The following is a 26,833-nucleotide window of genomic DNA, read 5'->3' as shown; positions in this document are numbered from 1 at the left end:
GAAAGAACAGCTTTCTACCAGCCCTGTCAAAATTCTTAGCTACTATTACTGCTGAATTATTAAAATGGGAAGCACGGTTCTTTCAGTTGGTTATGATTACAAGACTTTGCAATGTTCATCCTTCTGTTTAGGACTCTAGGGAGGACAATTGGTTGATAGCTATTTACACCTTCTTATCTAATCTTGCAGAGATTTAAAAATAAACACCCAGCAGGAATTACGTTTTGAGAGCCTGTACATCTACAGATGAGTGTCCTCAAATTCATGGTAACTTCAAGACATCGTAAATCTTGATGTTTTTATGATAATAATTATGAGTCATCCAAAGAATGTTGATTATGTCCCTATGCAAATGAGAGGACACTGAAAGCTATTTGCTGACAGTACCAAATAATAATTAAAATCACAGGTTGGGGAGAATATATGTCAGCACATATGTCAGCAAATTATTATAGAGTGGAGAGTGACTGTGACAGTTGCTTGGCTCTCTGAGTAGCATTTGACTCAGTGGACATGGAAACTGGATCTGACATTACACAGTGTGATGGTTCAGGAATTAGATACGCTCGAAGCAGATCTCTCTGTATCAAAAACATCTGCTACAGACCTGCGGACCAGAGATCTTGTCTCTGCTCTTCCATTCAAAAGGAAGAAAGACTGTAGAAGTTTGTCTCTCTTCCAGAAAAAAACACAGCAGATTTATTCAATCAACCTGCTTGGAAACAAGAGCACTCCCATTACTGTAAATCTTTCTCTAACAACCTTTCGCATAATTCCTGGAGGTAAAGGCTTCATTCTGAACTGACAGTATCCAAGAGCACAGTGTGAACCTCTATATCTTTTCCTAAGTTTAAAAACACTTTTAAAAATTGCATTCAGATCTCACATTGAATCTTGTGCATCAGGACAAGTTTATAACCAGGTTTTTTTCTCCTGTATATTCTTCCAAAATATATTGCCCCCTATTTTTAAACTTATGGTTGTTGGTATTATTATCATGTCTTTCATGAGGAACTTGCTAGCTATAGGAAACTAGATGGTTGAAAGACAATCAGATACTTTTTAAAAAGGACAGTTTGGGGCATGGAAGGGACACAGTTCATTCCGTATTATTGTAAAAGGGTTCTTCCATTAAATGGAAGCATTATGTGTTTTCATTATATTAGCCTCATTTTTGAAAATAGGAACTCCAGAAAAGCAGAATATTCTGTTAGAGACCACTTGTATGTTTAAGGTTGTAGCACAACTCCACATCAAAATGAGATCGTTCTACTTAATCTTCACTACCTGGGAGATCTGCTTCTGATGCTGTTTGATTGTGCAGGTCACCAATACCACTGCTTCAGGTCTCTCTGCTTTCGATACTCTATTTTCTTTTCTCTCCATTTTATTTTTCAGTGATTAGTTGATTAGCTCTTGAATGCTGAAAACATATACTCAGTCTTTAATCTCATTCATAGAGATGTTCCTCATACATCAGTATGTATCAATGAAAATTCTGCTTAAGTGCTAGTAGTTGCGTTCTTTGAAAATCGTTGTGTTCAGTTTTGATTTTAATAGCCAGCATTTTCTCTTGATGTGTCTAGTGCAGCACAGGAATAATTTATGGGGCAATTTAATGTGGATGTATGAATGGAATGAAAAGCATGTGAAAAATTTTATATACTTACAATTTTCCCCCTTGATGTCAGTTAAAAAGAATAGAAATCAGTGATGTGAAATCTTTTTACTTCCTATAAAGTCCAAGAGTGCTTGCCTTGTGCTGTTACAAACAAAAGCAACTTAAAACATATTCATGGCTATCTGGTATAAAAGTCTAATATTGGACTTCTATATTAAGATGCTTTTGGGATTGGAACTAAATGATCTTTAAGGTCCCTTCCAACCCAAACTGTTCTATGATGCTATGCTTAAGACTATTTTAAAATAATTGTAAATTAATACTCATAAATTTCAACTGTGTATCATCAGCTCTGCCAATTATAGGTTAGTGGATTGTGCACATTTGCTAAATCATTTCTTTCTTAGAAATGTTATTTTCCAGCTTCACTTCAATTTCAGATGATTACTTCCCGAGTCTTTCATCTGTTTCATTTCGTATCTCTTTGAGATATCACTCACCACTTTAGGAGGTTTTTACCTTGTTTGTGTGCTCCCAAGAACCAAAATCATAGTTCTGTATGTGTCATTATGTAGAGTAGGTATTACATTTTGTGAAACTTCATTGGGTCTCCATTTTAAGATTATTTTTGTTTCGCATGTTTGCTAACCAACTTTTCATGTACTCTGTTGACCTTTTTCTTGCTCACTAATACACGTTCTTTCACGTTTACTTACTTTTCCTAATAAGCTGATTATGGATCAAGGTACTATTTCCACTATATTTTTTAAACTGCTCCTTTACTGAAAAAGTTGGTATTTGTATCTCTCAAGCTTTGCTGGTCTTTACTAATGTGTTTCTTTAAATCAGTTCCAATTTCCTTGAATTGGTGTATTATAAATCATCAAACATCAAAAGAAGCTTAAAAAACCTCAGTAGTTTTTCATTCCAGAAATGAATTGCATCCACACAGTCAAGTCCAAGGGTGGTAGATACCTACTGTTTTGGCTGCTGTTGCAAATTCTTGAGAAATCACTAGCTGGGACAGTTGCTTTTTAGTTCCGTTGTAGAAATGAAGACAGCATGAACTTCTACAGTTCTGCTGGAAAACCTGAAACTGTTACTTCATTTGGTCTTTGTGACCTGACCTTTTGAGTGCGGCATATGCCATTTATGGAGTTTTTTAACTGCAGTTTTATGCTATGCATTCAGTAAATGCTTTCTCTGAAATTGGGTCTGATTGTTCTAGGAAATGTGTCATTATTCTTTTATTTGCTGATGTCAGTTCCTGAATTTTCAAAAAGGTGAACAGATCATAAGTTTCTGTATTTAAAGCATTGAAAGGAAGTGAGTCTAAAATAAGCCCGTTTACAGACCTTTTTAGATAATTTTTCACTTTAAAACTAACCTATCAATTGCTGTGCAAAAGAACAGAAAGAAGTGTAAATGGGTATTATCATAATAAATTATATACCAAACCCCAAGCCCTTTTACTCCTCCTGTAGAGATATTTCAGACATGAGAGCTAGGTGAATGTAGCAGAAGGTGGGGAGAGCTGAATGGCATTAGTATTGCATTTTGCCTTACTTTTAGTTTGATGGAATGAAAATGTGATAAGTTAGGTCCATCAAAATGCTACAAGATTTCCATTAATTACCCAGAGATTTAGATTTCAACCCTCACTTAATTTTAAAGATAACAGGGGAAAAAAACAAGCAAACACACAAAAATATCCAAATTTTACTTAAAACCAGGCTAAACTAAAAGCTCATGATCAAGTGGTTAATATTGACAGAACAATTTCACAATAAATGTGACCCGGGTGAGAGAAACAACAATCGCAGCAAAGTAGTTTGAAAAGCAGCCAATGCTGGTAAGCACGTGTTACTCCTTTGTACAGGATTAAATTAGGATATGTATTATATTTGTGTCACAGGAAAACATGAAGTCAGATGCAGGATTCTCCAGGTGTCACCTTTGTATGCATATGCCAGTTAATGGCAGCCAGACCCAAAAGCCCCTTGAAGTCAGTGGAAAGACTTCTTTGCCTCACTAAACTTTGCAAAAATTCTTAAACAGATAGGTCTGCATGGTGGAGAACTGGTTTCACTTCAGCTGTGTTTAATCTCCAACTTCAGCAATATCCAGGAATGAAGAGGGTATGTTCCTTTTTCTTCTGAATAGTCTAGATTGGCACCTTGAATCTCCCATGCATAGAATAGCAGTAATGCTTGAGTTGTTACATATAACCTACTTAAAATGTGGCCGAAGGCAGAAAGAAAACCATTAAAGAAAATGGCTTAATCTTTAAAACAAGTTATGTTGTATTTGGTTTACGGTGCTAGGGCTGTAGGTATGGATGAACTTGGAGATTACCAATAAATCAGTTAAAAAACAGCTTTTCAGGAAGCAGCAGGTGTGCAGACAATTACCACTTGAATATAGGGGGAAGGCATAGGATGAAATACTTTAAAATGCCAGCAGTATAGACCACCATCAGAAACTGGAGGATTTGTGAAATTCACTGGCAATAAATGATAATAATAAATATATTGGTTTTATCCAGTTTGGATTTTTATGTTTTTCACTGAAAAGCTGCCCTTTTATTTGTATAAATGGTTTAATTTATTTAGATAAATGACGTAGTATTTCACCATTATATAGAAGTAATTGCCGTCTATTCTCATCTTTATATAGCACTCAATCAAGGTATACTTAGTTCACCATTAATTCAGAAATTGAGAGATTGACTTTCCAGTCATGAAATGTATGCAGTAAAGGAGACTGACCCCATGGAAAATGGCAGAGATGCAGTAGATAAACATCTCCTCAAAGAATAGTGTGTATAAGTGGAATTCAAAGAAAAGCATTTAATTAGTGGAGAGGGAGAGAGAAGTTTACAGCACTGTCATGTGACCTGGTCTACAAAGCTAACTCCCCAAAAATAGTCTCTTATTCTCCTCTCCCTCAGACAGTTCCTTTTTTAGTTCTCTTGCGGAAGGCTTGGCAAAGGGAAGAGGAAGCTGAGCTGCTACCAATGTCTCGTTACACAGAGATCAAAATTGTAATTTCCAGCTGTCTGCTCAGCTTTGAGTGACTTAGCATTGTAGCAGGAGGTGAGGCAAATGTTAACAAAATGTCCTTGTTACATTATTTTCCTTTGAGAACATGCACCAAAATGAAATCTTGTTTTAAAACCTATGGTCTAACTTTATCCTAGTTTTGCACATAATTTTTTCAGAAGGAATAAAGCTGGTCTTGAGTTCCTCTACTTATTTTATGCCTTTTAATATCTGTTACTCTGCTTCCCACCAAATAGGAAGAAGTGACTGTATTTAAACTGAACTTGGGGATTGGTTTATTAGCAGTTGGTTTGTAAGAACAGACTTCCTTACATGGGAAAGAAGCTAATGGTAGACTTTGTATTTTAACAGATTGTCAAGTTTGTGGGGATTTAAATTTATATATTGTTATATATATATATATATATATATTAAAAATGTAATCATTGTGCACTGGCCTAGTGGCACAAAATGAGGATCATTTTATGTTGTTGAAATCTAACAATCAATGAACAATCTTGAAAGACACATCTGCTTATCATTTCTCCAAATGCCTTTCTAGCACAGTCAACTAAAGCTACTAGGTCTAATAAATAGGTTGTATATAGTAAAGAATCTCCTAGAATTATCAATGCTATTAATAACTGAAGAAGTAAAAGAGCTTTTGCAGTTGAAGGTGGAATGACTAGTTGGTTAGTTGATAACTCTGCCTTGTGCCTGTAATCACAATTTTACATATTTGGAGAGAGCCCTGTGGAAAAAAAGTCCTATGAAATTGTGAGGGTGAAATGTCAGAACTCCTAGTTCAGAGCAGTTAACTGTAACTTCACCAGCACACAGAACTATAAACATATGCTGCATTATAAAGATAGAAGTTAGGTTCAACTGAGACATTTAAATAAAGACTCCTGCAAAGATTTGGACAAAATATTAGAACGATTGAACAATGTCCCTAGTTGTATAAAGGTAATAATATTCCCTTCTGGTCCTAAATAAAATTCAAGATTTCATATAATTATTGGCAATTATGAATACTCTCAACTAAAAGCATCTCACAAAACATCATCCTTCCAGATACACAAGTATGCAGGGAGAATTCCTGTCAATGACAAAATGCATTAACTATGCTCAGCTTCTAATTTCTGTTGTGTCAAATGTGAACATTTCCCAAATATACAGGGTATCAGGTGCACAGAAATTAACTTTAAACCTAGACAGGACACAGTTGATGTTGATAGGAAAAGGAAGCATTTCCAAAGTTTTCCTCTGTTGTGAGAGGCTAAATCAGTTCACAACCTTCAGGCCTTTTTGAATTCTCCCATACAATTGAATACTCATTTAACCAGGAACAAAAATTGTTCTTTGGCTGCAATTGGCCCTAAGTTGGTCTGTATTAGGCACATCATTGTTCATGAGGAGCCTTTAATGTAGAATTCTTGGGGACCTGATTACTTCAAATTATTTCATCCAAGTGTAAAACTACACAGAATCATGAATCCCAGTAGATTAGCAGGAGATCATCATAACAGCATTGGCCTGGAGAGTTTCTTTGTCTCTTGGCTTTGAATTGAACTTACAGGTCCATTTCACAGGTCATGTTTTGATACTCAGTAACTTCCTCAGGTTGGTTATTCTTCTCTTCCTGAACATTAGCTTATTGCCCTCTCTGTTTATGTTGTCCCATAATGGCTGTATTCCATTGGGTCAAACTGGTGACTCGTGAGTCAAGATGGTAACACCTGCACTAAATTTATGCTATGAAACATTGTGAGGACTTGTGATGTTCAGACCTAACTGTAAAACTCTCGAGTGTTTCTCATTTCTCTCAGCGTTGCCACCAACACTTTCAGCTAAGAACTCTTTCCTGTGTTCTTGGAAGTCATCATGATGTAGAGATGCATGTTGTTTTACTTCTTAGCATGCATAACTGCTCAAAATCTAAGCTGAAAGATGGCACAGAAAAACATAAATGAATAAGAGCCCTGGATTTTGTTTTTAGAAGTATGTTATGCAGCATGCCAAATACTGGATTTGTGTCTGGTCATTTGTAAACATCTCAGATTGTACATCCTTACAAGATGTTTTCACCCTCATAAGGGGGAGGATTATATGATTCAAGCATTCCTGCTGAAAATTCCTATGTGTGTTTGATTTGTTACTGATACACAGTATAGTCTTATGTAAAATGCTGGTTCTATTAAATGCTCTAAAAGGGAAGAGGATGTGCCTCCCACCCAACAGCTGATGCTTTGTATTTGTGGGACAACTGCTATGCCAAGAACACCTTTCTATACACTGGCATGGAGTATTTGAGGCACAGAGGCCTGTTCCCTGCAGTAGATATGAAACAGTTATAATGATTGGGATGGTGTTGAAAACAAAAGTTTCATGTGTCAGAAGGACTTTTCCTGTTCTGTGGGCAGGGATGCTTTGTTGAATTTTTATTTTTTTTTAAATAGAGAGGTGGTTTCCCTGTGGATGCTTTGCATTAGCTTTAATAATAGTGGGACTTTAATTTTTTTTCCCATTTGGTAGTAAAAAATACAGTCAGTGATAGTAAAATATTTAAGAAATGGTGGCAAAAACCTCGAAAGTTACATTGTTGGTACTGGCTCTTCAGTATTCTCTGTCTCTTTTTTAAAAAATGTTTTCTAAATGGTATTGCATTCAAGTGTGAGTTTCATTAACAACAAAAATGGTATTAAATGTAAAGTAGATGGGCAGATACTGTATCTGATTAGAATGATTAAAAATTCCAAAAGGTGTGTCCAATTTAGTTTTACTGCCATCTCACCAAAATAACTTTTTTTACTTTCTTGCATTTGTCACATTGAAAAATTACACACTCTCTTCCTTTCAGCTTAGCTTCTTGTTCAGTTTTGTCATATTTCTGTGTTTCTATGCACCTCATTTTTATTTTCTGAAATATATGTTTCTGTAATCTTGACGAAGTTGCTTTCTCTGTGAGCTGTGTAGTATTTTGGCTTATCTTTTTCCTTTTATTGTTTTGTGAAAGTCTCACATTAATTCTTACTGGTTATTTTTATTGCTTCTGCTGCTTAGATATATGCACCAGTAGTTCATGAACTGTGAACACAGACTGCATCATAATTAGTTTAATTCTGTCTAACCTTTCCCATCTGCATCCTTTTTCTTATATGTTTTTGGTACTGTTTAACTTTAGGCAGCATTTCCTGCCCATTTTGAAATTTCCTTTGCTGAAATCCTGTGTATATATTGTTGCTGCAAGTTGCCCTTCATTGCAGTCCCTTACTACTTAGATCTTTCCTAGTTCCCCATCTCAAATGGCATCCTTTTAGCATTTTGTTTATCATCAAATCAAGAATTGCTGGTGACCTTTCAAATGTTCTTTTTAACATATTGGAGTAGGTGGATATTTGAAAACTTGACAGGGAGAGTGCTTTATAGTTGCATGCTTGTTATTCCTATTAATTAGTGATAAATGTCCTCTAGTTTTATTATATCTGATTTAAGATGTGAAAGACAATAGATTTATTAACTATTACAACCCCACTAAGCTATGCTGTTTTAGTCAAAACAATAAAAAGCAAAAACCCAAAGGACTAAATAATACGTCTCTTAGGTCTTGCTGCCTAAATATTATCTGCCTGAAAACATAAAATCTAGTATCAGTACAGCTAAGGTAGGATGCTTAATGGGTGCCTAATTTTTGTTATTAGAGAGCACGAGTTGCGATCTGGCAAAGCATGTGCTTAACATGAAGCGAGCAAAGATTACTCATGTGCTGCAGAGCATTAGGAAGTCACTTTCTCCTTACAGCACATCAACTTGAAGACTTGACTAGAGAAAGACCATGTTAAAAAGAAGATGGACACTTACTCTCCAGAAAAACAAGGGTGAATGCAGTTGTCTAAGCACTATGAAAACTATTGTAAAACCTGAATGATGTGAACTGTGCTACCTTTATGAAGGCAGATTGTATTTCTCATCTAAAAAGTTACAATATGTGGTAGTCTTGAAGGAGGTGGTTTAAAGCAAAAGTCTAAAGCCTCTAGTGCTCTTCTGCTTTCAGATTTCAGCTTTCAAGCCTATCAGCTCATTAAAATGTGGAGTGAGTTTGGCATATATATATGAAAAGACAGAAGTCAGGACATTGTCAGGAGGTCACTCTGAAACTTTTCCAATAGAAAGCACGATATGGTTGCACTGTGTTGGGGGGGGTTGGTGTTTTTTTGTTGTTGTTGGGTTTTGGTTTGTTTTGTTTTTTGTTTTTTTTTTTTTTTTTTTTTAATGTGCAATGTATTATTTTATTTAAAACTCAACAAAGTGGTGATATTTTAAATTAATACCTGGGCAAACAAGGCCTTGGCTGTCTGATAGTACAACATTTCTGGTTCCACTGAGAAAAATATAATTATGTAAATATTTTACATTTGTTATAGTGCTATACCATGTGTATGTACATAGTGCATCAATTCAGTGTAGTGGATGATGAAGCTTGGAGCAGAACCAGATATGCAAAAAAACAGCTACAAGAATATTTCTTGTCCTGTGAAGTTTACTCTGGAGCTTGGTTTGACCTCTTCATTGGCATGCACACAATTTCCTTGCTGCAAAGTCTGAGGAAAATCAGTGTTTTGTTCTAAATTTCTGACTAACCTATTGGCTCAGTAGTTTGTCTATCTAATTCCCAGTCTTGTCCATGGGCTGGTTTTCTTGCTAGCATGCTTCAAGAGGAAAACAGTAGCAGTCAAGGCTAAATACAAAAATTTAGGTCTTGGTCTTTGGTTTCTTTTATCAAGTGTTTTCTAAGGAGAAGATCGTGTCCACAACTCGAGAAGGACAAGAAAGTGAGGTGGAAGGGCTGGAAGAGGTGAAGGAATTAGGGGTCTTCTCTGATCACAGTGTGGTCAGTCCTAATGAGGTCACCTCAACCTTTACCTCCCTCAAAAACTAGGTTCAATAGCAAACCACTTTTCCCCAGTGTTCACTAAAGATGTGATGCCCTAAGAGCAGTGTGCCAGGGTGAGAACATGCTCTCTGTGGATCCTGCAGTAGTATTCTTGCGTAGAAAATGCTCTTGGTCATTGTGTCCTTTTCAACTTCTTTCTAGCCTGGGATTTGGAGTCCAGTGGATCTACCACAGAAAGCCCTGGCACCTGGACACTTGGCTCTCATTCCTCACTCCTTTCTTCTACCTGTTGGTGCTTTTATGTCAACCCTAAGAAAAGCTAGGCATTTTGGATCCAGTACTAAGGCCAAGGAAAATGTTATGTCTCTCAGCTTGGTCTCAGAGCACTGAATCAGTGGGAAACACACTTCTGAACGCTTCTTGAACTCTTCAAGTTGTCTAAATAGGGCAGAGGTGGCGTTAGGGTGAAACAGTCCTTTGATGATCAGGAGAAACTGAATCATCTGGAATGATGATTCATAGTAGGAATGCACGGTAGGAAATTGGGTTTGAGACCATCTAAGGAATCTGGAGATGCACAAGTCCATGGGACCTGATGAGATGCATCTGTGGGTCCAGAGGGAACTGGCAGGTGAAGTGGCTGAGCCACTATCATCATATTTGAGAAGTCGTGGTGGTTTGATGAAGTTCCCACTGACTGGAAAAGGGAAAACATAACCTCTGTTTTCAAAAAGGTAAAAAAGGAAGTCCGGTGGAGCTACAGGCCAGTCAGTCTCACCTCTGTGGCTGGCAAGATCATGGAGCAAATCCTCCTGGAAACTATGGTAGGTGGAAAATAAGGAGGTGGTTCGTGACAGCCAACATGAATTCACTAAGGGCAAATCATGCCTGACTAATTTGGTGGCCTTCTACAACAGGATTAGAGTGCTGGTGGATGAGAGAAGAGCAACTGACATCATCTACTTGGACTTGTGCAAAGCATTTGACACTGTCCTGCATGACATCCTTGTTTCTAAATTGGAGAGACGAGGATTTGATGGATGGGCCACTCGATGGGTAAGAAAATGGCTGGATGGTCACGCTCAAAGAGTTGCGGACAACAGCAATCCCAAGCACAAATCCAGGCTGGGCGAAGAGTGGACGGAGAGCAGCCCCAAGGAGAGGGGCTTGTGGGTAGTAGTGGGTGGAAAACTGCCTGTGAGCCAGCAATGTGCACTCGCAGCCCAGAGAGCCAACCGTGTGCTGGGCTGCAGCAAGAGCAGTGTGGGCAGCAGGGCCAGGGAGGGGATCCTCCCCCTCTGCTCCGCTCTGGGGAGACCCCCCTGCAGTGCTGGGTCCAGCTCGGGGGCCCCCAACAGCAGAAGGACACGGAGCTGCTCGAGCGGGGCCAGAGGAGGCCACAGAGATGCTCAGGGGCTGGAGCAGCTCCCCTGGGAGGCCAGGCTGAGAGAGTTGGGGGGGTTCAGCCTGGAGAAGAGAAGGCTCCGGGGAGACCTTAGAGTGGCCTTCCAGTGCTTAAGGGGGGGACAGGAAAGGTGGGGAGGGACTTTCTACAAGGGTGTCACGGTTTGAGCCTGGTCAGCAACCAACCACCGCAGCTGGTCACCCTCCCTTTCCCCTCCCCACCTGGGAATGGGGGAGGGAATTAGAGGGGTGAAGGGAGACTTGCAGGCTGAGATAGGAACAGTTTAATAATGGCAATAAAATGAGAACAATGATGATAATAGGAAAAATAAGAAATATATAAACAGGCAATGCACAACCTAATTGCTCACCACCCGCTAACCAATACCCAGCCCGTTCCCGGCCAGCGACCCCGAGATACCAAGATCCCACAATCGCAATCCCGGAAGCGAGAGAGAGAAAGCTCCTTCCCAACCACCCCTCCTCTGTATAGTGAGCATGACGTTCCATGATGTGGAATATTTCACTGGCCAGTTTGGGTCTGGTGCTGTGGCCGTGCTCCCTCCCTGTGCCCTTGCGCACGGGCAGGACATGGGGAGTCAGAGAGTCCTTGAAGTCTCGGTAGCAGCTAAAAACATCAGTGTGCTATCAGCATTCTTCTCATACCAAACCCAAAGCTAAATCCAAAACACAGCACTCATCTAGTCCTCGAAGAGGAGTATTAACTCTATTTCAGCCCAAACCAGCACAAAGGGCATGCATTGATAGGACAAGGGGTAATGGTTTTAAACTGGCAGAGGGAAGATTAAGATTAGATCTAAGGAATAAAATCTTCCCTGTGAGAGTGGTGAGGCACTGGGAGAGGTTTCCCAGAGCAGCTGTGGCTGCCCCCTCCCTGGAAGGGTTCCAGGCCAGATCGGACGGGGCTTTGGGCAACCTGGGCTGGTGGAAGGTGTCCCTGCCCATGGCAGGGACTGGATCTAGGTGATCTTTAAGGTCCCTTCCAACCCAAACCGTTCTGTGATTCTGTGAATGCTTTGGAGGCAAGTTCTACCCTTGCTGTTCTTTAGCATGTGTTTTTTAACCCTTTACTAATCCATTTTGAGGTGGTAAGGCAAAAATAGAAAGTGTTTTGAATTGCATATGGTTTTATCTAAGTCTGTATTTTCTTTAGGCTGACAACGCCTCCTGTTGTTATTCAAGCAACTACTGTCTAGGTCAAAAACTTCACAGTGTAACTGAATTTATTTTTTTAATTTCACTTTTATGTAGATGCCTGCTGTCTCTAACACTAAAATGCCAGTACCAGCCCTTAGTTAGAGTACATCTTCCATTCCTTACTCAGCTGCACTTTTTTTGTTTTGTTGCTTATTCTCCACGCTAGAAACACTTGGTTTTAAAGCCAAGACCTTTCAGTCCTGTTCAGTTGTACACCTGCTGACTCACTAGCACATGCAGCTGTTCTGGAAATAATTGTTCAGTAAGAGTATTCTTTCTGTTGAATTAATGAATTCATTTGATCCAAGCACCCTGATCATGATTCACTACCTGTGTTTTCTAACCAGCTTTGTGCTGTTCCAGCTTTTTGCTGACTGGTGCTCTCTGACGGTAAGAAACTCAAAGCCTTTCATGTAAACCCACTGTGTCAGTGCTGCTTCAGAGCAATTCAGTTGCTACTAACTGGTATGGTGCTACCAGTGACTTGTCATCTGATGTGATTGTGTGTACTGAAATAATGTTGTTATGCCTGTGAAATACCTTTTAAAATACAATTATGTGTCATATAAATAAACAAGTTAGCAGTCAGTTAACAGTAGGGTGAATCAGATAAGTAACAGTAAAAAAAAATAAAACTAGTGGACAATATCAGAAATAGTCTTGTGTTATTTTTGTTTGTCAGATTGCAACCAAAAGTCTTACTTGACTTAATTTAGTTGATGAAACTATGCAAAATAGATGAATTACCTGTTGCTTTTCCTTCAGCCTTGTGATGGAGGGCATGTCGGTGCTTAAGTCAGGTGTAATCTCTATGGGATGGGAAGGATTGTTCCTTTCTGTTGAGGGCCTGTGCAGGAGATGACAATTAAAGAAAATGAAAAAGATATGACAGAGCAGGGACTGGTGTGAGGAGCAGGGTCTAGGAGATTTCAGAAAAGAATGGGGAACAGACGTCCGAACAGAACTTAGATAATGGAAAGAGTAAATCTTTTCCTAGGGACCCAGAGGTATGCAGTCTGCTTCAAACCAGAAGGCTGCTGAAATTTGTTGGACAAGTAGCAAGACTGAAGGAAGGACCCTACCCCATGAGGCACCAGGGGAGATATGTTTGATTCCAATGTTATATGAATTTATTTTTAACATTTCTGATCCTGAGCATACCTCAGGTTTTTTTCTTCTTTCAAAAGTTACTTTGGAGTGTAATAAGATACAGCTTTAGAAATTCAGAAGCTTTTGGTATGCAAAGTTTAAAGGAGGAGAGCTAGGCAGAGTTAGCTCTATTCATCTCCACAGTCATAAGCTCCACTAGTTTCTTCAGTAACTTCCAGCCGAAACTTTCTCACCTGCCATGTCACAGTGCTAGAAATCCTTGTTCAGATCATCCACTCTGGACATCTCTGAATTTAATAATTCTGATTTGTTCCCAACTTGTCCATTGCTTCTACAGTCCATTTCTGTGGTCCATATCACATCACACTTACTAGATCTGTTTACCTATTTTTGTTATTGTACACTGCATTAATTTTTTGTACTTATTTGTATTTCTTCACAGTGTCTTTTAGAAATGCCTCTGTTTTTTCTGTCTCTTCCTTTCCCCTAATTCTCTTCACTGCCTCCAGTTTCCTCTACTCTGACTTACGAATTTTCTTCTTTAGTCCTTTTTTTTATGGGCAACAGGAAAAACAAAAGGTCTGTCACCTGTATTTACTTGTGAAAACATAGACCAAAATGAGTGGAAGCCATGTCAAAGGGGGCAAGCTTACGTGTTTCCAGTACTGACAGTAGCTGAAACCACTTATGCTGCTTAGTTAGGATGGCTAGTATTCAAAACCACTATTTCATGGAGATGGAAAGGTGCTTAATATGTTCTCTAATTTGGTTGTTCGGAGGCTCCAGCAAATTTGGGGAAAATGAGTCCAATAATCATTTCCTATGTTGGTTCTCTGAAGTTTAAAGCTTTGGTGCTGAATTGGTGCTTTTGTTCAGGAGACAGGGACAACTCTAGGGAGACGGAGAGATTTGAAAATAAAATATTTCTATATAAGATACATTTAGATGTAAAAATTTTATGTATAGTTTCATGTCTGTATTGGACATTCAGTTGCTACATTGTAGCATGGAGCATAAACTCAAGAGTCACTACACAATTTAATTTTAAATGCAATGCACTATGAGCCTAGTTTCTGAAGGCTGACTGTAATTTTTGTGATAGAGCTTTTATATAAGATTGCATTTGGCCTAAAACTAAGGACAGTGGGATTTCTGTTAGTCTACTGATTTTCTGCTTTCCTATTACATACATTAAAGCCCCGTCACACAGCAGCCACTCACAGCACATAAACAGTGATTTTTGTTAGATTTCTGAACTTAAACATGAAAGTGTTTTGAGCACGTGACCTTTAAGGAATGCCCTGACACTTGAAGAATGCTCTCTGTGTTCTGTTAATACAGGTTTGTTGCTCAAGGGTCTGTACTGAATAAACCCAGGTTGCTGCTCACTGTCACGTCGTGCTGGATTTGTAGCATGGCCAATACATGGCTAATACTGTTTTATTTAAACATACCTTTCCTAGAATTATATTTATTCTCACTTTCACTTTTTTATTTTTTTTAAGTTTTACTTTATTGTCCTAACGGCTGACAAGATTTGAAAAACATATTGTAAGTGCCTCCTAAAGACAAGACCAAAGCAATTCCTGTTCCAAACACTGATATGTGATCATGTAGATCTTGGGAACACACTCGTGATGCTTCAATGTTTGGGTTGGGCAATTTGATTCAGACAATATATAAAGTTAGATCAGAGCCCTGACTGGATTATAGCCATTGAATCTACATGAGATTTTTAGAAAAAAAAATTCTGGCAATAAGTCAAGTGCTTGTTCCTAGGATCTCTGACAATTTTCACTGAATTTACATTTTGTCCTATCGGCTTTCTAATAGAAGATTACAGCATAACATATATAATGATTCCATATCACTGACATTGTAGTTTATATTATGGACTACTCAAGATGTACATAACATTCTTGCTCAATGATACTAATTTTCCTTTCCCATTTTTGTTTAGTACTTCAAAACCTGGGAGAGTTTAACTCAACCCTGTTTGCAGGTTTTTTTCCTACTTCAGTTAGTTTTTTCTTCACAGAAATTACTGTAACAGTAAAAGACTTTATTTTATCTGTAGAAAACTGCTTTGTACTATTTTTAGCTTATTCTCCTTTGTGTAAGGTAATATGTTATATTTAACTGCTACTCAGGTAATGTAGCTTCTGAAAGGACATAAAGTGACAACCTTTTATGGTATAATAAATCATGTATTACTTTTGAATTCCCAGGTTACTTTTGAATTTCCAGAAAAAGTGCTCATGGAATGCTGTGGAAGTCTCATATAACTAGTGGGGTCTTTTTTCTTGCTGTTGAATATTTGTAATTTTCCAATTAAAATCAAGTATGTAGAGAATGCTAGGACATCTATGTATTTTAACTTAGCAGGACTGTTTTGAAAATAACATACAGACATCTCAACATTGTTTTCATTATTAGTTTTTGAGAGTGACATGTACCATTTCACCACCTGTACTAAACAGATTTCTTTATGTCTGGATATTAGCCTGCATTCTGTTACTGCTGGTCACAGCAATATGATGAAGTGGGAGCTTGAAAGCAGCTCTTTTGGAGGATTCTGTGTTGGCAGGTTCCATGAGCAGCTCATACAGACATGGAACCACACTGAATTAATCCTCTCGCTGCATGTTTTGTTACCAAACACTGTCCTGTATTATCTGCTTTCTGAAAGACTTGTAAAATCTCTGAGAGAGCAAGTTCTCTCTGATGTATGATAAAGGGAGATAAAGTATTTTGCATTCTAACTGCTCTGAAATAGAAAGATAACGTTTCTCATTCTTTTGTGCTATAACACTGTCATGTCTTTATGTCATTGCTGCTAATTATTACTAATACAACTGTACAGATGTGAATCTTTACTGCCTCTCATTATTTTATGTTAAATTCTGTGGGATTTAGTGTTCTCTTAAATTGCCAGTTTCTGGAGCCATTTGAGCAGAATCCAAACAAGGGAAGTCCTGACATTGACTACCTTGTATGATAAAATGTCTGGATTTGTGCATGAGAGGAGGGCAGTGGTTACCTTTTTCTACCTCAAGGTTAGCAGGTTTTGACACTGTTTCCCACTATATTGCTATGCTGAAGTTTGAATGTTATAGTTTGGATAGGTGGATGACTAGATGTTTCGATGGTCCAACTCAGAGGGTGGTGGTTAATGGATAGCTTTCTAGCTGGAAGCTGGTAACAAATGCTGTACCTTAGGGGTGTATACCTGTTTAAAGTCTTTATCAGTGAGGCAACATCAGGTTTGCAGATGACACCAACTGGGAGGAACTGGTTGATGTCTTCAGGGGCAGAGCTGCCATTCAGGGGAACCTAGACAGAGCGAGGGAACTGACCTACAGGAACCTGATAAAATTTAACAAGGATGAACACTGGAGCTCTGCACCTGGAAAAGAAGGACCCCCTGTATGATATGGGCTGGAGGTCAGCTTGGCAGAAAATGACCTGGAGGTCTCGGTAGCCAGCAAGCTGCACATGAGCCAGCTGTGTGCCCTGACAACTAGGAAAGCCAGCAATATGCTGAGTTATATCAACAGTTCCGTAGCCTGTAGACTGAGGGAAGTGATTCATACCTCTCGACTCATCACTCATTAGACATCTATAATAGTGTGTATAAATTTTGCCCCCACCCCCAGTCCAAGGAAGACATCTATAAATTGGATTGATTTCAGGGTAAGGCTACAAAGGTTGTTGAGGGCTGGAGCAAAAGTTCTGTGAGGAGAGACTGAGGGAGCGGAGCTTGTTCAGGCTGGAAATGGGGAGCCTTGGAAGGGATCTAGCAGCAGCCTTCCAGTGCTAGTACAAACGTTACCAGGGAGTTGGAGCTGGGCTCTTCACAGTGATGTGTGGCAGGAGGGCAAGGGGTATAGGTTGGAACAAGAGAGGTTCAGAGTGGTGATAGGTCCCATGAAGATAGTCAAATGTGGGAACAGTTTGCCCAGAGAGGTTGCACAGTCTCCATCCTTGGCATCTTAAAAATCAAACTGAATAAAGCCCTGAGCAACCTAGTCTGATCTTATAGCTGTCCCTGCTTTAAGCAGGAGGTTGAACTAGAGCTTTCCTGAAGTCTTCTCCAATTATGATATAAAGAAAACTAAAATATACATTTTTAAAAAGAAACACAAAGTTTTCTACCTTTGTCCATTTGCTGTGTACTTTCAAGGTGTTTCTCAACTGCATTTCTGTTGAGGGAGGAGTGGTTATAAAAATGTTTTAGCCAAAGAACCTCTGTTTCCTTGCTGATGCTTTAAGTAAGAACTTTGAGTGCATATGAAGGTGGTTTGCAGGTTATCAATCTGGTCACCTACAGATGTGAGCAGAATGTCTCTTTTTTATTTGGCAGGCAAAAATTGGGACTTGACAGCGGCTTTGAATGACTATGAGCAGCTCCGACAGGTACACACCGCCAACCTGCCACAGGTGTTCAATGAGGGCAAATACTACAAGCCACAGGAGCCAGAGCAGCCTCCCCAGGTGACAAAGGCTGAGCGGCCCTGCCTGCAAAGGCAGGATGACATTGCTCAAGGTAAGAGCTCTTCTCCAGGTCTTTTGTGGGCAAGCAGCTTTCTAGCTTGTCTGCTTGCGAGTTGTGCTTGTCTGCAGGGAGTTGGATGGAAGTCATTTGCCATCAGCCTGTGAACTGTGTCATTGTGATGGGATTCACAGGGCTGTTGCTGGGCTCTGTGTTTCATATGTTTCAGTTGTCATGAGCTTTGTCTCAGTTCTGCAAGTTATTTTTTTAATGTGGGATTAAAGTACAAAAATGCCTTGTCCCCAAGCAGTCCTGTGGTACATATAAAAGGAATTAATTAGAGGGTGTCACCACTGTTGTATGTAGTTTTCTATGCTTATTGAGACCAAAAAAAGGTTAAAAAAATCCATATTTCAATCTTTGCATTCTTACTCACAGAATGTGATTAGAGTGTATGAAATCTATTAATAACATTCAGCTTTAAAATTTTGTTCTTTTAGGGTTCCACAGAAGAAAGGACAACCTCCTATCCCCTGACAAGTAGAAATTGAAACCTTAAGAAAAATGAGTCAACTACCTTTAAGCAGTTGATTTGCAGTACAGGATGATAAGCATTAGAATTTGCTTTTTTGTTTGCAGACCTTTTATAGGTTTTATTTCAGATCTCTGTCTCTCTCAGAGTGTTGGAATGCCCTTTTTTTTTTTTTTTTCTTTAACATAGATTTATCAAGTAACTGTAGTTTGCACCTTCTGCTGGCTCTTCCCTCCTATTAAACAGGAAATGGCATCAGTACTTAGGTGTGTCAGTAAAGCTTTTTTGAAGTTGATAGCTTCCATCAGTAGAAAAGGAACTGTAGTGGTTTTTATGACTCCTTAAAAGCACTGAATACAAATAAAGGGAAGAAGAGTAGCACACTGTAGTTGATAATACTGTCCCCCTTTATACTATTTAGGATATAGTTCACGCTAACATTCCATGTTAGTAAACTGCCCAGTTCACACTGAAATGGTCATTCGATATTTTAGGGGGAGTAATAGGTAGTGTGTGGTAAGCCTGGCTTTAAATGCCTGGACTGTCAGCAGCTTTCCTACCAGTTCAGCACATAACCGACAACTTGAAACTGGAGTGAGGAGGATGTTCAGGGAGGAGCAGAGAAGGGAAAGGAGCGTCTTGTTATGGACCAAGTACTTGGAGTGGAGGATGCAGCCAACCGGTGAGGGCTGAGCTGTGGTGGGAGGGGGTGATGAAGTGGTAGCAAGGGGTTGTCAAACAGAGATGCTGTCCGATACTTCAGTTCCCCTGTTTAACAGTGATTTAGCTGAGACGTGCAGGGAGAAGAAAGGAAGGGAAATGTAATCAAACCTTCTACTCCTCCCCCTAGTTTATGATAGTTTAGGGAGTACAGCTTAACTCTTAAAATTAGGACTTTGATCCTTTAGAGAAAGAAAGGTTCACAAACTCCAGGAAAAATAATTTTTTAATAACCTCTGGTCAGTTTGAGATGTTTAAAAAAGCCTCTTAGCTTAAGTGATAAGTTGCATTTAAGTAAACTTCTTTGTTGATTTCTGAAGACACATAATTGCAGGAACTTCTTTTATTTTCATACGGCATTGTACAAGTTTGAGAGTTGATCACTGAAGGCTAGTTTATGGGAGTATTTATGAAGCTACAGAGGTGATGTTACACCAAATAGTTTTTTATAAAAGCTTCCAGTAGGATAAGGTACCCGTTTCCAAGGAAAAGCTATGAAAATATTATCTAACTTAACATTATGTAAATCCCACCATGAAGCTTTCTGCATATTGAAAAATGTAAGAAACTCCATAAAACTGGTGTCAGCTTACTAACACAACTCAGTAAAATGCCCAGGAGACTCTAGTATTAATAGAAAATAATCCCCATTGTGAAGGATGGCCAGAGAGAGCGCAACTTGGTGGAAGACCCGAGGTCAGTCTGTTTGAAGCACAGAAAGGCAGTGGTACCGTGGTTCTAAGGAATGCCACTTCTCAGATGCAGACTTTACGCTGAATGTTAAACTTCTGAGAGAGAAGACTAATAAAATTTGATGAACATATATTTTAAGCAGCTACAGAACCTTCATTTCAGTTTTTAAAAATACAAACAGAAGTACAGGGCAGAAATTAAATAGAGGGGAAAATACCAGTTTTGACTGAATGATTCATGGTTTAAGTGCTTGATTATTTGTGTTACTCAGTTGCTGATACCAGAACTGAGGTCATACAGTAAAGTGAAATGATATAATAGGAATATTTTGTCCCTTTCTTAACATTCTAATGCTTATTTTGCTTTAATGACCCTTTACCGCTCCTTATATAGCATTTGTCTACAGAGAAATTTAATAAATTATAAGATATTAGCTCATAGTTGCTTTGATAAAATAAAGCATTCTTTTGTTCCAGGCTTGTTAATGTCATCATTATTTTTTAAACTACATACTGTTTCTTGGATCAGGATTTTAAAAACACATGCACAAAAACTGAGTTTGTCTTAAATTCAGCATAATGATGTTAAAATTGCTTTAAGGTAGATTATTCTGAGATTAAAACAGTATGGCACATTTGATATGAAGTGATTGTAGAATGATGGATTTTTTGATGCACAAAAATTCAAGGGTTCAAAGTGTTTAATTGATTGTCATCAGTCTGCCAGTAAACATTTTCTCCAATGCATCTTTGGAAACTTAAGATACATGAAAAAAAAATTAATAGAAATATTTGTCTTTCACATCTTGTTACTTGTAGTGTTTAATTATTTTGCTAGAAGGAGTGTGAAGTTCTTATGACTTGCCATAGGGATCCATAATAAGAACTAAGCAATCTTTTTCTGTGGGGAAATAACCCAAAAAAGGTACCAAACAAGAAATGGAATAGATTCTGAAGTGAAATGAACAGGTGTTCACCAGAATTAGTGCTGGCTGGTCTTCCATGTAGTCTTACAGGCTATCATATCTCTGGTTTCTCTACAGAAAAGCGCCTTTCCAGAGGTATTTCTCATGCCAGCTCAGCCATAGTCTCCCTCGCTCGATCACATGTAGCAAATGAGTGCAGCAACGAACAGTTTCCTTTGGAGATGCCCATCTACACATTCCAACTGCCAGACCTTAGCGTGTACAGTGAAGATTTCAGAAGCTTCATTGAACGGGACTTAATTGAGCAGGCAACAATGGTTGCTTTGGAGCAAGCAGGTGGGTAAATACTTCAGGTGTCAGCAGCTGGGCAATCTGACATTTTGGTTGACATTTCTAATCATGCTTCATTTCTGGGGCTTGTGCATCCTGCATGGGAAATAAATGCCAGAAAGTAATAGCAAATACGGTGATCTTTGCAAAATGGCACATACCCTGATCCTCTATTTCTTTTAAAATATTATAGAGAAAACTGTCAAATTTACTTAATAAAACAAATTGAGGGAGGAAGGAAAGGAGGACTGGTGGGGAAGACATGCAATAGAGAAGGATGTAAGTCTGGAGGGGGTTGGTACTTCCAGTTTTTGTGAGAAATTACATTGAATGACTAAGAAAGGAAACATTTCTGAGTTCTGTTGCAGCTTGAGAAAATAGCTTTTAAGTATGTATTTTATGTTTTGATTATTATTTTTGTACTAAGAACTTAAATAATTTTGAAGTAATACTTTATTATTACCATGGGGAAAAAGTGAAGAAATTTAAAATTAATTTTAATTCACATTCATTAGTAGTTTCAAGTTTTAAGTCAGTTTTGAAAGATATGGGGAAATGTATTTAAAATTAGTATCAGTGCTTTTTGAAATAGCAGGTGTATTAATGAACCATGAAATGCCCAACTGTGATACAAAGGAGTAATAAAATCAGATTTCATGGCTGCCTGTGGAATATCAAATAGCAAGTTGCTTTTTTCTGTTGACTGCTATAGTGGCTTGGGTAACACTGTGTATACATCTGAGAGTTCATTCTCAAAACTCCATGCATAGTCATACTGTGTGTGTTCAAAAATAAAACTGTCGCTTGTTAGAGATCAGGGCACCGTATCATAGTATGTAGGCAGGACCTCTGCTAATCTGGTGTCACATTGAATACTTACCGTGTATTGTCATATACATTTTTTTTTGGCTTTGATGTTTGAAAAGAAAGACATACTTACATAATAGCATCAAACGGTAAATACTTCAGGAAAAAAAACAAAACAAAACAAAACAAAAACAAAAACAAAAAAACCAAACAGTATTCAGAAAGCTGCCTTCTGGAAAAAGTAGCAGTATAAAATAATGCAGGAATGCTTACCAGGCAACTACAGAGTATGAAAACTCTCAGTCACCTATCAAGAAAATATATCTGGTTTATGCAGGAACCAGCTAACACAAAAAGGACAGGATAAGAACAAGATGGCTCTTCTTCTGGGAGCTTTGCCAAACACTCCAAATTCCATAGGGCTATCAGAAAATACCTTACCACAGTATCATTTTTGACCTACCCTCTTCAGTGGGATTACAGCCTTTAGAATCAGTTACTGCAAGAGTACAAACTAGAGGATCACAGTGGTTTTCTGACCTTAAAATCAGGGAATATGTGAATTTAGAGCTGACATCTTCTTAATTCATGCAGAGCTGTCTGGCTTTGAACTTGAAATAAGGCTGCAGAAACTACTGAATTTGCTGCTGCTTAATATTTCTCTCTCAAATCCCTCTGAAAATTAGAACAAATCATTTATTCTGTTCTTCATGTTACTTTAATTAGGGCAATAGCTTGACTCACACTGGGAAAAGTCCCTTCCTTCCCGGAGCCTCTTGCATCGTGGAAAGGAGGGTGTTTTGACCATTTGAAGTGCTTGCGGTTTTGATCGCAGGTATTCTTGTAGCTCACACAGACTTAGTTTACTTATGTGAACATTTAATTCAAATAAACTGGAACTTCCCGGGAAACAGTTATTTGGTTCAGGTAAGTCAAATAGATCAAATAGTGAATGTTTAAGAAAATCATGGAAGACTTTGTATAAGCTGACCTTTTGTCACTATTGAAGATATATTCAGTTTCCTTTTATTGCCTGCCTATTTTAGACATATTTTTGTCTGAAATGAGGAGAGTGAATTAATAGGAAAGTCACTTAGCATTAGACATTTTGTTGTCTCCTACCAACAGGGCCCAGTTTGACTGTGGTTTAGGCAATGACATAAAAAAAAAAATAACAGATAAGGTGCATTCCCTGCAGAGAGCCTAAAATCTATTTCAAAACAAACCCCACAAAGGACAGTAGCTTCTGTGGCTGAGGTTGGGGATATTGTTAAAGGAAAAGAGAGAGGTGTGTGCTTGCGTTTAAGGGCATGAATTTCAAGAGGAAGGGGGGTGGGGGTGTGGGCAGCACAGGGAAGCAGATTAAGCAAAAGGAGGAACTTTGTTAGGAACCTAGAGCAGGTAACTACTCACAAAGCGTAGATTAGGAAATTAGGAGAGCAAAATTACTGTTGACCGACTGTCACGCATGTTGTCTGAAGTGCCATGGGAGCTGGATGTCTATAAAAGCCTGTAAGGTTTTTATATTCTCTTTTTATATGCTTAGGCAATTGCTACCATTATATCTGTATTGAAAGGATGTTCAGGTTACATCCTGCCTGTATAGAAACTCAGAGCAAAATTACTGATTTACTCAGAAATGCTGTGTGAGATTATAAAGGAAAGGCCCAGATGAAGGCAGTATGATTTACTTACTCTGCTGCTGCAATGTATCCTCTACCCTTATGTGATTGCTTTCTGAATATTTCTCTTAGAGGATAGAATTCACCACATTCATAAAAGCATTTTGGGGTTTTGTGCATCTTATAAATTCAGCTGTTCATTATTGCCTGAATGGGAATGCTTGCAAGTCATGTGCAGACTGATCTCTGAGTGGTTCTTCGGTGGAGGGTGGCTCAGATACTGAGAATATTAAATGAAATCCTTGTGAAAGGAATTTTATAATTCTAAATATTTTGCTGCAGCAAGTTGATTTTCATTATATGTACGTGTTCCCCCATATGTTATTAATGTGTAGGCTGACACAAAGAGATATTATGAAAACAACTTCTGCTGTACTGATCAGTTCAAAAAAACATAGTATAGGCAGAAGAATGACTGGTCTAACACAAGTGTTTTTAGTGAAGAAAAAAAAAAAGTTTCCATTACAGTGCTGAAACATACTTCAATACCAAAATTAAAAGTAAACTGTGTGAACCTTCAAGAATATTGCTTTCCTACACTTTTCTTTCTGTGCTCAGGTTTGTGGTTTTTATAGTGCATTTTATACAGCTACAGGCAAAATAAAGTGATACATTGCTTAATCCTGGGTTTCACATCCCCAAAATCAAGTACACCAAAATTCTGGAAATCTTTGGTTTCAAACTCTTAAAAATTAAGCTTTGCTGAAGAAAAATTTATGCCTTTTCAGGTTGTAGAAACATTTTCTTATTCCAGAATTTTTAACAAGAGTTTCACACATTATATGCAGGGTGCTAGGATAGCAACCAGTGTAATTACAGAAGAACTGTATTAATTTCCTGATTTCCAGGCTTTGAAATGCATGCTTCTGGAACTCAGTTCTAATATGAATGACAAATATTGTATCACAGACTAGGACGAAATGCAATAATGTCATAGAAAACAGTCTGTTGGGTTCTGAAAGAAATTAAGAAAACCAGTAATACTGGATCATCTGCAGTTACCTGCAAATAACTGACCTCAGCATCAGTTATTTGCAGCCTGTTAGGCCTAGTCATATATCTCTGTGCCATCTTATTTTATGATCTTTGATTTGCATTCTGGTCAGTAGCTTCTGTGACAGAGTCTGTGTTGCTTATGCATCAGGCTAAAAGAGAAGCATTTACTTGATTGCTCAGTTTTACTTATTTCTACATGCACAGCTCAACATTACATTTCAAGAACATCAGTAAATATGAATAGCCTTGCAGATGCTACTGCGAAGCTGATTTCATCATCTAGACTAAAAGAAAGAGCTCCTACAAGAAGGTCCTTTCTTTGAAGTACAGAAAATGTATTGGTAAATGCTTTATTTATTTACTTATTCTAAAAAGTAGTCAGTCACTGAATGATTAATATAAGCCCATGTACAAAATCTATTCATGTAATTTTCTCCATGTCAGTACTTGCAAGTACACATTTCTTGTATGAAAGGACTAAAAGTAAAAATAAGCAAATCTTCTTAGCTAGTCATGTAAGAAACGTGTAAAGCATAGAAGTAGCTCTGCTGAGATCTGGTTTTGAGGTTCTTAAACCTATTGCTAATTGTCTGACTGTTCTGAGTGGGCTGAGTAATCCTCTGTTGACTTAGCCGGCCCGTCCTGTGCACACCCCAGAGCAGTTATTGCTGTTGGACTCCAGAGGGGAGTTAGTGAGTGTTTAGGGTGAGCCATTGCTTTTGAGAATGAATGGCGTGTCCAGAAATAGACTTGCTTTGGAAGTCGAAAATGTTATTTTTGTGACTTGCTCATTTTGGGGGATGGATGAGAGGTGGATTTCTGGAAATACGATGTGCTGGAGAAGTGAAAGAAAGGCAGATTTCATAAGGAGACTGAGCTTGTGTCAGCAAGCTGTCTCTTAAGATTGTACCGCTGTTTATTTTTCAAATTTAACTGCCAATTTCAAACATATTTGTGAGTAAGCTTTTACAAGTTTAATTAAAATAAGCAATTAGCTTAGTTTTAATATTTCCATAGAAGAAAAACTTGCAATGTTAATATTGTTTATTAAACGCTACAGAATCCACATGTGAAAGACCTCCAGGTTGCCAAGCCACAAATTAAAGGAAAGCTGCCAGAAGTCTCACCTTTAGCCACACGTATGACAAGCCCAGGAAACTGGACATTGAGTCCCACTGTGCACAGATTGACTTGTTTTCCTCAGTACGATGTCTACTCTGTCAGTGTTTTTGAGGAGCCGCCTAAGACTGGTTTATTTAGCTATATAAAAGAGTACAGTTAATAACACTGAAGTGCATTAAAAAACAATCACACTCAATCTGAGGTAAAATTGTACAAGCTGTGCACAATTCACACTTCTTCCCGTCTTTAATCATCCTTGGTTTTCTATTAATGTGTATTCCATTTTTTTCTGTTAGAATTCTGTCTTACTTTTGATATGATAAATACACACTGGTGTTGCAGGCAAGAAACTGTTTGCCGTGGAGGTAGTGATGTGCAATCTGGCTTTGCGGTGAAATTTCAACTGCACTCAGTTATATAGTGCTTGAGAGGGGGCTCATCCTTTGTAGCACATCCTTTTCCACTGTCAAGAGAGAGTTATGTTAAGTTGCTGTTTGATAAGTCCTTGTAACTTTTTGGTGGTTAATTCTAGAAGAAGAATCCCAAGTCATTAAAGCCATTTAGTTTATGAGTAGCTTAAACCAGAAAAAAGAAAATATGAGCTGGAGAAAATGAAGAGGGAGCAAGGGATTTATGCAGAGTTTCTATAAAGGTTCTTTAGTATTATGTAACCTCATGTTTGTTTTGAATTTGGTTGGTTTGTATGTGTACCAGCAACCTTGTGCATGTTTGGGCAATGAATATTTTATAAAGGATTAGTAAACTGGAGGGCAGCAGCTCTGTGTGAGTATGTTTATAGGATAGTCATGAACTAGAATAATTTCCATTATGTAGTTTTATCTTCTTGTTTGTACTGTTAATGGAGTTTTGCATAGAGGACATCATACTGAATGCTTTCTTACTTTCTGTAGTACCACTGCATAGGCATCGGGGCTGATACCGAAAGCCAAACCTGGCCCTTGTTAATTCTTGAATTGCACCCTCTGTTCTCTGCTGCTGCCTTTTTGAGCCATTGGGGTCATACAGCCATCTAGAATCCTCTTTGGCAATTCTCTCCCATAAATCCTGAGGCAAGAAACAATACACCTGTGGCTTGTAATACAATATGGAGGCTTATGAAAATACTTTTCTAGTGGATATTAATAATACTTCAACATTGGCTTTCTCTGAGATTCAACTTACCTTCTTTGCATGGAATACAAGATCTCTATCTGGTTCTGTATCAGAATGATTGATTCTTGTTGGG

The 26,833-nt window shown here is 38.3% G+C and overlaps 1 protein-coding gene across 8 annotated transcripts in view; it reads left to right on the top strand.

Annotated features, from left to right (window-relative positions):
* The window catches only part of OTUD7A (OTU deubiquitinase 7A), a 201,551-nt gene that overhangs the window by 138,183 nt on the left and 36,535 nt on the right, over positions 1–26,833 (top strand). For all 8 annotated transcript variants that reach the window (XM_032990301.2, XM_032990300.2, XM_032990305.2 and 5 more), the window contains 2 exons: positions 17,652–17,834; positions 20,768–20,986. In XM_032990301.2, the coding sequence (XP_032846192.2) occupies positions 17,652–17,834; positions 20,768–20,986 (402 nt within the window). The remainder of the gene's footprint in view (positions 1–17,651; positions 17,835–20,767; positions 20,987–26,833) is intronic.

This window comes from Tyto alba, unplaced genomic scaffold (genome assembly GCF_018691265.1).
Source record: "Tyto alba isolate M040663 unplaced genomic scaffold, T.alba_DEE_v4.0 Super-Scaffold_41, whole genome shotgun sequence".
Taxonomy (NCBI): domain Eukaryota; kingdom Metazoa; phylum Chordata; class Aves; order Strigiformes; family Tytonidae; genus Tyto; species Tyto alba.
Note: the sequence above shows the minus strand (reverse complement) of the source record. Positions and strands in the feature narration are given on the sequence as shown.